Here is a 13,577-nt window from a genome sequence, read left to right on the forward strand (position 1 = left end):
TAATTAATTAATTAAACTTACATGATCTGATCTAGCCATTGATATACATTCATCGGATGATGATACATTCATATTTTGACCAGAATAATAATTTAAAATACGTTTAATATATTGTCGAAGAATTTTTGTACGTGGATCAGCTTGATAAACACTAACATAACTTGGATATGGTGGTTCAATTTGATTATTTTCATCATCATCATCATTTGATTCGATTGTTTTATTAACCGATTGTAAAATGATGGAAAATAATTTACAATTTGAATTGTATAGGAAACATTCCATTAACATTGAAATCAATTCATCACTGGCTTCTTCTTTTAGATCCAATTGTTCATTTGTTAATGATCGATAAATAACACGTGAATATAATGTAGCAATTGATTTGATTCGTTGTAAATATGATTGTTTAAAATCTTTTGAATTCATTATATCTGAACCATCATCAAAAAAACTATTATAATATTTGTTAATAAATTCATTACGATGATTAGTAACGACAACATGTTCAATATTTTTACGCTGTAAAATAAAAAAATAAAAATGTCATCATTATAAATAAAATTTTTCATTAGTAAAAAAAAGAGACTGGGTTACCATTTTAAGAAAACTTTGTATCGATGATGGTGGTAATGGCATATCGTTGGGAGTTTCATTTATTTGTAAATCATTGAAATTTTTACTTTCCATTTGAATTATATTTATTAATTGTTGGCTATCGGTGGTTCCAGGATTTTTATGTAAATAAAGATCTAATTTATCCGATATTTCATGTGGGCCAATTTGTTCAAATTCAATCCATTGATAAATTTTATCAATATTAAATTGTAATGATTTTTCTACAGAATTATTTCTTGGTAATGGAAATATTTGATTTTTCATTTGAAATGCAGCTGAACTTGAACCAATATAATCAAATGCTTCACCATCAAATAAAGCAATTAATAATGATCTTTGATTAATAGTATTGATTAATTTGGTTTGAATTTCAGGTCGATATAATAATTGAGCAATAGCCAATGTTGTAATTAATGATGACATAACTGAATCAGCACCCGGTGCTAATTGATCAAACATACTGAATGTATCCAAACGTGTTGATAAAACAATAACTGAATTATCCGGTATTGTTTTTAAATTATTCAAATCAAATGTATGTGTATAAATATTGATACCACCTAATGGTTCACAATATGTAGTTGGCATTAATGAAAACCATGAATTTTGGCTTAATATTGAACGACGTGTACAGGTAATTGAATCAACTGCACCATGCATTTGTGCAGTAAATTCGGCTGCTAATTTTGGCCAATTTTGATGTTCATCAGTTTTCTGATCAAAAAAAAATTAAAATGAAATCGAAAAATTCTTTAAAAAAAATCAATATTTACATTCAATAACCAATCGATATCATTTTGATTACGAATAAAAAATATTGGAAATGGCCAATGTTCAAATAATAAACCATTATCATAATGTTGTTTATTCGGTTTATTCCATTGAATTTTACGACAAAATCCATATTCATTATCATTAGTATAAAGATCAAACAATTGATTTGGACATGAATGATCGGATGAAAAACCCCATTCAGGTCGACCATTATCACAAACAATAACGCCAGCAACATTATCAGATTTTTTAAAGGCCATTAATGTTGTACTTTTGTACAAATGAACATAACAATAAAGCAAATTGATTGATTATTGATTTTTATTAAAAAGAAGACTTACTAATTAAATTGTTTACTAGTTATCACAGGAACATAGGCCATATGGCCATTTTTAATTTCATTCAAATCATTATCATTATTAATAATTTTGATTAAACCTTCATTACCAAATTTTGAATCTGTTTAGAAAAAAAGAATTATTATCAAGTTTTTTCAAAAAATTCATAAAAATTTTTAAAAAAAATATTTACCACTACAGCCAATCTGATTAGTAGCATTAAATCGTAGGAAACAAAAATTTTGTACCGGTATTTGATGATAAATTTTTTTATCCACCATACGTGACCAACAAACATTCGGTTGATCAATCAATATAATTATTATTAACAATGTAAATAATAAATCAATATAACCGAATGATTTTGAAAACAACAAAGATTTTATTGATTTCATCATCATTGTTTTACAATGATGATAAATAGTTACAATGGATATTTGAAAGAAACAAAAAATGAAAGAAAAAAATTTCGCCTATTTTTCTGCAGTTGATAAATTTATCGATGAAATTCTTTGATTTAGGATTTTTCTGTTGAAACAAATTTTTGTATTTAATAAAAATTGAAATCAAAAAAAAAAAAAAAATTTTTTGTTATTTCATACAGTGGCGGCGGCGGTGTGCTTGCTCACTATTCATTCACATAAGCTTATGTATACATAGTACTAAAGTAGTAGTAGCATTATCAATGGAGACCGGCATATCAAAAAAATTTTTTTCTTTCTTTCTTTCTGTTGTTTGTTATAAGGCGGATTAGCATTAGCTAGTAGCACATATATTGTGAATAAGCGAAAATCATTGATAAAAGCGAAATTTTTGTTTTGTTTGAAGCATTGAATCCTGCTATGCTTTTTCTTCTCGGTTTTGCATTATTTTTTTCGGGATATTTTTACAAATTTTATTGCCGCTAGACGTTTGTAATTTGTGGCTTCGTTTTTTAAAACGCGCCAAAAAATTCGTGATAACAACACTCAACGACAAACTAACAACGTCGTTGTTTTTCTTTTTTTGATAAAATTTTTAAAATATCTTGATAATTTAAATTGAACGAAGAAATTTTAAATGATGTCATCGAATAAACCTAAGACAACAACAGCAACAACAACAAAAGTTTGGTCATCATCATTGAATAAATCATGTCAACAGAATTCTGCTAAATCGACGAAAGATTCGAATTCGAAATCAAATTCAAAATCATCATCATTATCACCGACAAAAATTCGATTCGATTTAAATAAAGCAAGAGAAAAAATACGTATTGTTCAAGAACAATATATTCGTGATGAAATTGAAAAAGATCCATGGTATCATTATTCATTAAGATATCGTCGTCGTAGACAGCTTGAAAAATTGAAAAATATTTCCACCAAATCAAAACAACAACAAAGTGACATTGCTAATGTTGGGGATCAACAACAACAACAAGAATCCGTCGAACAATCATCATCAACTCAACTTGATGATAATTCAAATGCATTTGAAGATCTGGATGATCAATATTATCTGGATACTGTAAATGAATCAATAAAAAATCTATTGAATAATGTTGATAAAGTCAATGATGATGATAATGATAATAATTTACAGCAAAATGTTTCCGGCAATAACAATAAACGATCAATATTTATGTTGGATGAAGAATGTCCTAGTTCACCATCTAAACGTCATCGAACAATTTCACAAGTTAAATCATCATCAACGACTGAACGAAAAATTTTCAAACATAAACGTGCAAATAATGATAATGAAAGCAATAATGATAATGATGATTGTAAAAAACCACCGACAATTGATCCATATTCGTTTTTTGATCATGTTAAAACATTAGATTTTGAATCAACAAGTACAGGTTTGTTTTCAAATTTTCCCAATTCAAATCATAAATTAATTTTATCAAACAAAAATGATTCTAGATTCTAGTTTATTATCGAAACAAAAACCAAAACGTAATGACAATGATAATGATCGACCATCGAATTCCGGCAAAGAACAATCATCATCGGCAAAAAGTATTAATCCTGATAATGTTGATGATGATGATGAACCGAAAAAAGTAAAGAAAAAATTGACTGATGTTTCAAATCAATTATCAATCAATCAGGATCGTATAGCAAAAAAGAAAACAACAATGACAAAAAAGAAACAATCAATCAATAATAATTTTCGTCGTTTACAAATGCGTAAAAAACGTTTCTATGTAAATCAAAAACAATCACGTTTTCGTAATTCGAAAAAAAATAAATTCAAACAATATAAAGCAAATCGTATGATTTCAAAATTAGATAATAAATGTTATAAATGTGGATCAAATGATCATATTGAAGAAGAATGCGATAATATACCTAGTCTTTCAGTACAATTTGATGAAGATCAAACCGGTGATGGTGCATTAGATTCAAGTTTTGATCAATCATTTGATCTTGGTTGTAATAATGGTCTTTATAATGATTTAGATTATCATGAAGTTGAATATACATTAATGTCAACTTATTTTTCCATTTGTAATGATTATATTCGTATGGAACAACGACAAATAATTAAAAGAATTATATGTGGTCGTTCTTGTTTACTTGTTGCACCAACTGGTTTTGGTAAATCTATTTGCTATCAGACTGCTGCATTGGCTTATTGGAATAGATTACGTTCAATTACATTGGTTATATCACCATTAATATCATTAATGCAAGATCAGATACGTAATTTACCATCGAAATTACGTGGTGTTTGTATTAATTCAAATCAAAATGAACGTGAAAATGCAACAGCCATTTCGGATATTATTGAATATCGTGCACAAATTTTATTCCTTAGTCCAGAATGTTTAGTAAATGGATTTCAATCAATTCCATTTAAATCATTTCCAAAAATTGCATTTGTTTGTATTGATGAAGCACATTGTATTGCATCATGGTCGACAAATTTTCGTCCATCATTTTTACAATTATATGAATCAATACGAACAAAATTAAATATACGTACTGTATTGGCATTAACAGCAACCGCTACTAAAGAAATGGTTGAAAATATTTGTAAAAATCTTTTGATTGATCAGAAAAATGATGTTATCGGTCATACACGAATACCGGATAATCTAATATTAACTGTATCAAAATCACCAACAAATAAAATGAAAACATTAGTAAATTTATTAAAACAATCACCATTTATGGAATTAACATCGATTATTATTTATTGTACTAGACGTGATGATTGTGAACATTTAGCATCATACATAAGAACATCATTACAATTTGAAAAAAATTATCGTCAAACTGAATCATTTGCTGAATGTTATCATGCAGGTCTTTCATCACAACAACGACGTGATATTCAACGACGTTTTTTACAAAATAAATTACGTATTGTTGTTGCTACAATTGCATTCGGTATGGGTATTAATAAAAAAGATGTTATGGCTGTTATACATTATGATATGCCAAAAAGTTTTGAAAATTATGTACAAGAAATTGGTCGTGCTGGACGTGATGGTCATCCAGCTATTTGTCATCTAATTTTAGATGATAATTATTCAGATCTTTATCGTTTACAAAATTTTATCTATGCAAATGGTGTTGATCGTGAAAATATTTCAAAATTTATACATCTTGTTTATGAACAATGTCATTGTCGTCGTTTGGTTGAAATTTTTGAAGATTTAAACACTGATAATAATAATGATGATAATGTTAAAATTGATTGTCCAAGACATCCAGTTGCATTACCAATTTTTACTACCGAAATTGAAACCGATATTAAATCCGAAGTTCTTTTAACAATTTTAATGATGTTAGAAAATAAAAATAATGAACTGAATGATATCAATGGTGAATTGAATGGCCAACAATCGTTTGCTATAAAAGTACATAGTTCATTTAATTCAATATGTCATATTGTTAATTTTAGTGATGATGAAGATTTTCTTAAAAAATTAATTGAAAAAGATGATATTCTTCGTCATGCTGATGTTCTAATGAAAAGACGACGACAACAACAACAACAACAACAACAATCATCATCATCATCATCAAATGGATTATGGAATTCAAATACAAATTTTACATTTTCAATTGCTGATGTTGCACGATTAATGACAAAAGATGTTTGGTCAATACGTAAACATTTGAAATCGATTCAACGAAAATATCGTCGACAATTGGGTATACGTTTTTCCGATTATTCATTTCATTTTGATTCACCTGGTGTACTATCAAATAAACAATTAGAAAATATTATTGATTCAGTTTATAAACGTATGATAAAATTTGAACAACAAGAAATATTAAAATTACGTTATACATATCAAAAATTATCAGAATTTCGTCTGAATAGTTTAGAACGTAAAGATGATGATAAATTATTGGAAAAATCAGATAATTTAAAAGAATTTTTAAATCAAATTTATTTTGGTACCGAATCAATAACCAATGAAATTGAAAAAACATTTTCAACAATGGATAGAAAATCAATAAATTATTCATTACCTTGTTTAATGGATATGAGAAATGATGATTATGCTGCAATTTCATATAAAATTACTGAATTTATTCAACAATTTTATGATCAAGGTTTAGATACAGCAAGAAAAATTGCTAGAATTTTAACTGGTATATCATCACCACAATATTCTGCTGATATTTGGGCACGACAACGACAATTTTGGCGTTCATTAACTGATGTTGATTTTGAATTTTTACTTTATTTAACTGAACAATGTTTAGCTGATCATTGTAATCGATAATTGATCTTTATTTTCAAATTTAATTTACTCTCCCCTCTCTCTGACTCTCTGTTTACTTTGTAATTTTCATTTCATCAAAAAATGAATTAAAAAAATTTTCAAAAAAAATTGTCAATTTTTTTTTGCTAGATTGGATTGGGCAATCCATAATTCAAATGTTGTGTGTGAGAAAAATCTTGTTCAGTTGTTGTTTTTTATTTCGTTATTCCAAATTACCAAAATGAACTTTTTTATTTAAACAAAAATTGATTTAATATTAATGATGATAATCATCATCATCATTGAATTGGTTCGGTTGATTGACTTTTTCTATCTATCTATCTCTCTCGCAATCAATCAATCAATCGAAATGATCCATATTTATTCAATTTAATGATATTAATGATGTTGGAACAATCAACAATCATCACCAAAGGTGTGTGTGTGAGGTTATTAATTCAAAAAAAAATCGATCCAAATGGATTGTTGTTGTTTTGATTACCGCTTCAATGATCACACATGCATGCATGAACGTAAAAAAAATATATATTACGAACATCATCATCAACAATAACAATAACAACAAAAAATTGAAACTTTTTCTTATGAAAAAAATGAATTGTGCGCGCGCATAATCCTTTCTCTCTTTTCTGGTTTCAAATGAAAAAAAATTTTTTTTTTGATTTCTTTCTCAATCTTTTTTTTGATTTCTTACTTTGTTTAAATTTGATTTTCCGTTGAATTTTGTCGGTTTAATAAGATTTGAAACAAAAAAAAAAAAAAAAAATTCTTCTGTTTCTTCGTTTGACGAGATAGATAGATAGACAAACAAGCAACAAGATAATCATCAAGGTAATCTTATAATGATCAACCAGCCAGCCAAACAACTAACCAACAAAAACAAACAATTCAATCCAGTAGCAGATCATCTACATAGCTATCCATAACTTTTAACAAACCAAAAAACAATTCAAGGATCGAAGATAAATATTTTTTGGTTGTTGTTTCGCTGTTTGTTTTGTTCACCACACAATCATTATCGTTATCGTTGTTGATGGTTGTGGTTGGTTATGTATGGTGTTTGATTGTGGTCATGGTTTGTTGCTTTGATTTTCTTCAACAACAACAAAAAAATAAGATCTATTTTTGTTTCATTTTTGTTTCTTGTTTATTTGAAATCAAACCAATTTGACTTTGAATTCTTCTGTTTCTGTAACACTGAAAAACGAAAAAAAAAAAAAAAAAAAAATGCTTATCGAACAATCGATTGATTGATTTCATCATAATCCGTTACGTTGATCATTGGAAGATTCTAGTCTTGTTTTTTTCTGTTACCAAAGAATTTTTCCGCTGCTGAAATTCATCAATCATGTCACCAACAACAACAGCAACAACAACAATACCAACAACAACAACAACAACACCAAAGAATTCATTAATTCAATTAGCAATGAAAAAATTTCATCAACGTCATCAATGGGAACGTCGTATGATAATCATTATTATTGGTATAATTATTTTGGCTTTATTTTTAATCATCACTATAATTCTGTTTACAAGTTCTAATAGTAAGTATTTTAAAATTTTAAAATAAAGAAACTTTTCGGCAAAGAAAAAAATATTACCAGAAAGTTTTCTCAGAAAAAAAAGATAAATTACAAAAAAAAAAATGAAATAGAATCCTTGAAATGAAAAAAAACACACTTGCACTAACACTTCATTTATGTTCGTTTAATAAATAAATAAATAATAAGATTTGATTTCAGGAAGGAGGTAATTATTACCTGTGTTAATATTAGTCATTGAAAACTAAACGACGACGACGACGAAAAGTTACTTTTTTCTTTCTTTCTTACTTACTTACACAAAAAAATTACCATTGAAATTGATTTCCTTCCTTTTGTTGATCAACGACAAACAACAACAACAACAAAAATGACACCTGAATATTTCCGTAATTGCAGCAATAAACAACAAAAAAAAAATTCCCGTTTTCAAACAAAAAAAAAATCTTGAAAATTTGACAGTGACAATGTTCAAACATGTCAAAATACGGGATTTTTGTTGTTTATTGATTCCCGATCAATCAATCGATCGATCGATCACTTTTGTTGTTGTTGTTGATTAATTTCCGATATGGTTTCTAGTTTTTCCGTACACCAATTTCATTATCGTGGTTAAATTTTTTGTTTTTTCTTTTCATTTGTTTTTGCCCTCCAAATCAATCCTTTCATTTCCAGATTCAAATCAACCACTATTGAAAACAACAACAACAACAAACAATAAATTTTATTCATCCGATCGACGAATCTATCAACGACAAATATCATCAAATAATAATAATAATAATGATCCGGATATTGATGATCCATTGGATCGATCATCAATCGATAATAATAATTCATTTCAATCAAATAGTTATCAAATTGATCAAGATTTTCAATCAGATTTAGATAATGGTGATAAAAATAATAATGGTGGTGGTAACGATAATGGTAACGATGATGATAATGATGATGATGATGATGGTGGTGGTCGTAAAAAAATATTACGACGACCATTGAATCGTATTCGAAGAGAAACACAACATCATCGTAATCCGAAACAACGAAAAATTGATTTTGATAACAATGATGATGATGATTCTGGATCAACTTCATCAAGTATGGATGAAGATGATGATCAAGATCAGGATAATTTCTACAATGATGATAATGATGATAATTCGGATGATAATCCTGATGATAATCCAGAAGAATATGATCAAAATTATCATCGACAACGACATCAACGATTCAATCGAGAACGACAACCAAAAACAAAGTCAAAAACAACGTCAAAAAAATCTTCACCATCAATACAAACAACATCGAATAATAATCGAATCGATCATATTTTAACACCATCTATGATGAATAATAATCGTAATCAATTACGTAATCCGGATCAAGATTCAAAACAACATAGAAATTTATATAGTAAACAGGAAAGTAAAAATATTGAAAAATATGATATATTAGGTAGTGGTAATTTTGAAATTATACGTGGTGGTATTTTGGATAAATCTGATAATAATCAAAAAAATAAACAACAAAATAATATAGATAAATTACGTCCGAGAAAAAAATTACCGATAAATTTTAATCGTAATCAACAACAACGTAATCATAATCATAATCATCAACAACGAAATTTTCCAATACAAAATGATAATATTGATGATGCAGATGATGGTGGATTAAATCATTTAAATAATAATAATAATCAAAATAATGGTGATGGTCCATCATCAAATCAATCATCACCATCATCAAAAGATTTATCGGATGAACCGGATGAACCATTTGAACCATTTAATTTTGATTTATTTGCAAATGATCCAATTTTACAAGGTTTACAAGGTTATGATAATTTTGCTTGAAAAAAAAATTTTTTTTTCTCCAATCAATCAATTGATTTGATTCGATTTGTTTCACAATCATTCGACGACATTCTTTTGCCCACTCGACCCCAAATTCAATCAATTTATTTTTATTTTTATTTTTTTTTTGTAATGAAAAAATTTTTCATTTCACATTTAACATTTCACTTTTTTTTGTTTGTTGTTTCACATCTTTTGTTGTTGTACATATTTTTCTGTTGTTTTTGTTCCAGATATTTTCGTTATTTGTCATTGTTTTATTTCTGAAATCAAAAAAAAAATTCAATTAAAATTCAAATTTAAACCGAAAAAAAATTGAATCAAATTACAAAATCGAAACAAGAAAAATTTTAAAAATTCGAATGTTTCGAAATACATTCGAATTTTTTTTTTTTGCTTTATATACTATATGAAGTGAGCAACTTGTTGTTGGTGTTTTGATTCGGTTTGGTATTCGAAAACATTCGATTTTTTTTGTTCGGTGTTTTATTTTTTGATTTTCAATTTGATCTTTTTGGACATTTGTTATTCGTATCCGACTAAAACAACAACAACAAAAATGTTATCTTGTCATCGGACATTATCCATATGGATTTTCACATTAATTTTATTATCCAATCATAATCACTATTGTAATGGTGATGAAAATATAAATTCATTGAATAATGAATATGAATATGATTCAACATTATTTCCTGATCGTCCATTACAGCTTGTTCGACCAGATGATGAACATAAAAATCTAATAATTGTTGAAGAAAATATTAAAGTATGTTTTATTGAAAAATTTACTAAAATTTAATTGAATTTTTTTTTGCCGAAGTTTTTGCATACAATTACCGAACCAGTAAGTTTAATATCGGTGGTTGGAAAATTTCATTCAGGTAAATCATATCTGATGAATCAATTGATGAAAAAATCAAAAGGATTTGGTATCGGTTCAAAAGTTACACCTGAAACGATGGGTATATGGCTTTGGGGAAAGGTAAGTCTTATTATGATGTGTGAAATGAGATTTATTTCTCTTTTATTTTTCATTACAAAAACAAAAAAGCCAATAAAATTCGGTTCAAAACGACAAGATCATTGGACATTAATGCTCGATACTGAAGGTTTTGCTGCAACAAATATTTCGGAAAATTATGATGCAAAAATATTTGCCGTTGCAACATTAATGAGTTCAACATTATTGTTTAATTCAGTAAAAATAATTGATCAATCAGATATTGATTATCTTGAATTATTGGCAAGACGTACACAATTGTTTGCATTGAAAGCAGTGATGACACCACGAGCAAATGTTTCGCTAAATGATCATCCTCAAAGATTAAAAAATTCAATTTATCAATTAGATTCAGAAATATTACAATTTCCATCATTAATATGGGTAATACAGGATTTTGTTCAAGATGTTGATGAAGGTAAAAATTGTAAAGATTGGCTTATTGAATTATTATCAACACATACACGTGAAACTGAATCCTATTCAATATCATTGAAAGATATATTTCCATCAGTTGATTGTCATACATTGTTTATACCAAGTGCCAATAAATATCATTTAGCTGATTTATCACGTGCCGATGAACATGATCTTCTAGATGATTATCGTTATGAACGTGATGAACTTATCGAAAAATTAAGTGATTTATTACGACCAAAATTTCGTAATTCAATCGCTATGACCGGTACCGATTTAGTACATATATTTCGTATGCTTGTTAATGCAGCCAATTCTGGATCGTTAACCGAAATACCAAATCGTTGGGATGCATTTCTTGATCGTTTAAAACAATCATCAATTGATGAATGTTTTAAATTCTATGTTAATTATATGAATAATTTATTGGTTGAACAATTAAATAATGAACCAGTTTCAATGAAATATCTTGAAGAATGGCATCAAACAGCATTACAAAAATCATCAACATTATTACAGAATCTTTTGCAAGGTCTTGAAAGTCATCTTCATGTATCACAACAACAATTAGCTGATAACATTCGTAATTCATATACTTTAATCAAAACAGTTAATAAGCAAAAAATTCAGATGAAAACATTTTCTATTCGAAAAAAAATGGAAACTGAAATTGTCAATGAATTTTTGTCAATAAAATATCCAGTTTTGACCGAAAATATTCGACAATTTGCCATCAAACTTAAATCAAATATTTCTGAAGAATTTTATGAAGAAATAAAAAATCTGGTACCAAAAGAAGAAATTACCGGTGATATTGAATTTATTGAACGTTTTATTGATTTGACAGCCGATTCTTCAATGCTTGAAAATAATAAACATTTGGATAAATATTTTGATGAAAATATTCAATCATCAATAAATGATGGCTTTTCCAAATTACAGATCGATACAAATCGACCGAAAGTTTTATCAAAATTTATTGCCTATTTAAATGAATTGGAAAATAATGCTAAAAAAATGTTTGAAAATCGTGTAGAAAATTTTGCTAGCGAACGTGAACTTTATAAATCAAAAATTTATAAATTAAATAGCTTGTTGAATGAACGAAAACAATTAATTTTTGAAGATCAAGAAATGGCTGTTGGTAAATTTTTACGAAAAGAACTTGCTTCATGTTACAAAGAATTTGATGAACGTATTTCAAATGAACGGCTAAAATTTCCTATTGATTTTGATCATTTTGATGAAATTGTTCGAGAAGAATCATCTCGTATTGATACAAAATGTATTCAACCATTGAATCTTTATTCTGATTATAAAATTCATAAAAAAGTTATTGACGAAGTAATTACAAATCTCAAACAAATAATCGAAAAACGTTCCAAACAAAATCTTGATGCATTCAAACAAGAAGTTGAAATACCATTAAAAACTGCTAAACAAATAATTATATCATCAAAAGATTCATATTCAACATTTTTTCGTTTTAAAAAATTTGTAAGTAGTCTATGTTTCATCTAAATCATATTTAATTCCAATTCAATCTATTCTATTCTATAGATACATGACATTTGTATTATTCAATTAGATAATGGTCTTGCACAAGAATGGCCATTATCATTAAAAAACAAAGTAATCGATTCATTTATTAAAGATGATCAAGAATTGTTTAAAATTCTTGAATCAAAACGTTCAATTTGGTCAACAATTGTTGGATTTTTTCAATGGATTTATAGCTTTTTTGGATATTGAACAACAAACAACGAAAATTGTGATCATAAAAAAAAATATTTTATAATAACTTTGATACGGCCAAACAAATTGAATTCTTCTTTTTTTTAATGTGATTCATATTTTTTTTTACAATAACCATACTCAATTTATTTTCTCCTGTTATCTTTTCCAAAAATAATATCTTATTGGATGTTAATAATGTGATGAATGTTTAGCCAAAAACAAACAAATACATTTTTCATACAAAATTGAATAATGATGATGTGTTCAACAACAACAAAATTTATCAACCAAAATGAATGAATTTATCGATTGCAATTGATTTCATTCACTTACACACACACAATATGTATTCATAACATGTTTCATTTCATTTTCTCTCTTTTTGAAATATAAAAAATAAAATAAAATTCGTGATCTATTGCAATTAAACATTGTCAAAGCCAAAACAAAACCAAACACACAAAAAAACTGAAAATAAACAAGTTAGGTGTTGATGATCTAAATGTTTTGTTGTTGTTTTTTTACCCAGGTTGTTATTATTATTATTTTGTTTGC

At 27.1% G+C, this 13,577-nt stretch overlaps 4 protein-coding genes across 4 annotated transcripts; 3 read left to right on the top strand and 1 right to left on the bottom strand.

The window, feature by feature from the left end:
* Nucleotides 1-3: 3 nt before the first annotated feature.
* LOC113790203 (nicastrin-like) lies at nt 4-2,332 on the bottom strand. Its single transcript, XM_075823997.1, has 5 exons — nt 1,924-2,332; nt 1,734-1,851; nt 1,392-1,662; nt 598-1,332; nt 4-522 (listed from the first exon to the last, which is right to left on the bottom strand). Exons 1-5 carry the CDS (start codon nt 2,129-2,131, stop codon nt 4-6), a joined length of 1,851 nt encoding a protein of 616 aa, XP_075680112.1. The 5' UTR covers nt 2,132-2,332.
* Nucleotides 2,333-2,671: 339 nt separating this feature from the next.
* Nucleotides 2,672-6,564, top strand: RecQ4 (RecQ4 helicase). Its single transcript, XM_027339818.2, has 2 exons — nt 2,672-3,576; nt 3,641-6,564. Exons 1-2 carry the CDS (start codon nt 2,790-2,792, stop codon nt 6,463-6,465), a joined length of 3,612 nt encoding a protein of 1,203 aa, XP_027195619.2. The 5' UTR covers nt 2,672-2,789; the 3' UTR covers nt 6,466-6,564.
* Nucleotides 6,565-7,248: 684 nt separating this feature from the next.
* Nucleotides 7,249-10,200, top strand: LOC142646061 (uncharacterized). The gene is made up of 3 exons (XM_075823988.1): nt 7,249-7,540; nt 7,754-8,012; nt 8,685-10,200. Exons 2-3 carry the CDS (start codon nt 7,814-7,816, stop codon nt 9,863-9,865), a joined length of 1,380 nt encoding a protein of 459 aa, XP_075680103.1. The 5' UTR covers nt 7,249-7,540; nt 7,754-7,813; the 3' UTR covers nt 9,866-10,200.
* Nucleotides 10,201-10,294: 94 nt separating this feature from the next.
* Nucleotides 10,295-13,530, top strand: LOC113790205 (uncharacterized). Its single transcript, XM_027339840.2, has 4 exons — nt 10,295-10,634; nt 10,689-10,850; nt 10,920-12,782; nt 12,846-13,530. Exons 1-4 carry the CDS (start codon nt 10,425-10,427, stop codon nt 13,035-13,037), a joined length of 2,427 nt encoding a protein of 808 aa, XP_027195641.1. The 5' UTR covers nt 10,295-10,424; the 3' UTR covers nt 13,038-13,530.
* The last annotated feature ends 47 nt before the right edge of the window (nt 13,531-13,577 follow it).

The sequence above is a fragment of the Dermatophagoides pteronyssinus genome, unplaced genomic scaffold (genome assembly GCF_027571235.1).
Source record: "Dermatophagoides pteronyssinus isolate colony J.1.1.1.1 unplaced genomic scaffold, Derpt_VIB-CSIC_2022.12 sq0044, whole genome shotgun sequence".
In the NCBI taxonomy this organism is placed as follows: Eukaryota; Metazoa; Arthropoda; class Arachnida; order Sarcoptiformes; family Pyroglyphidae; genus Dermatophagoides; species Dermatophagoides pteronyssinus.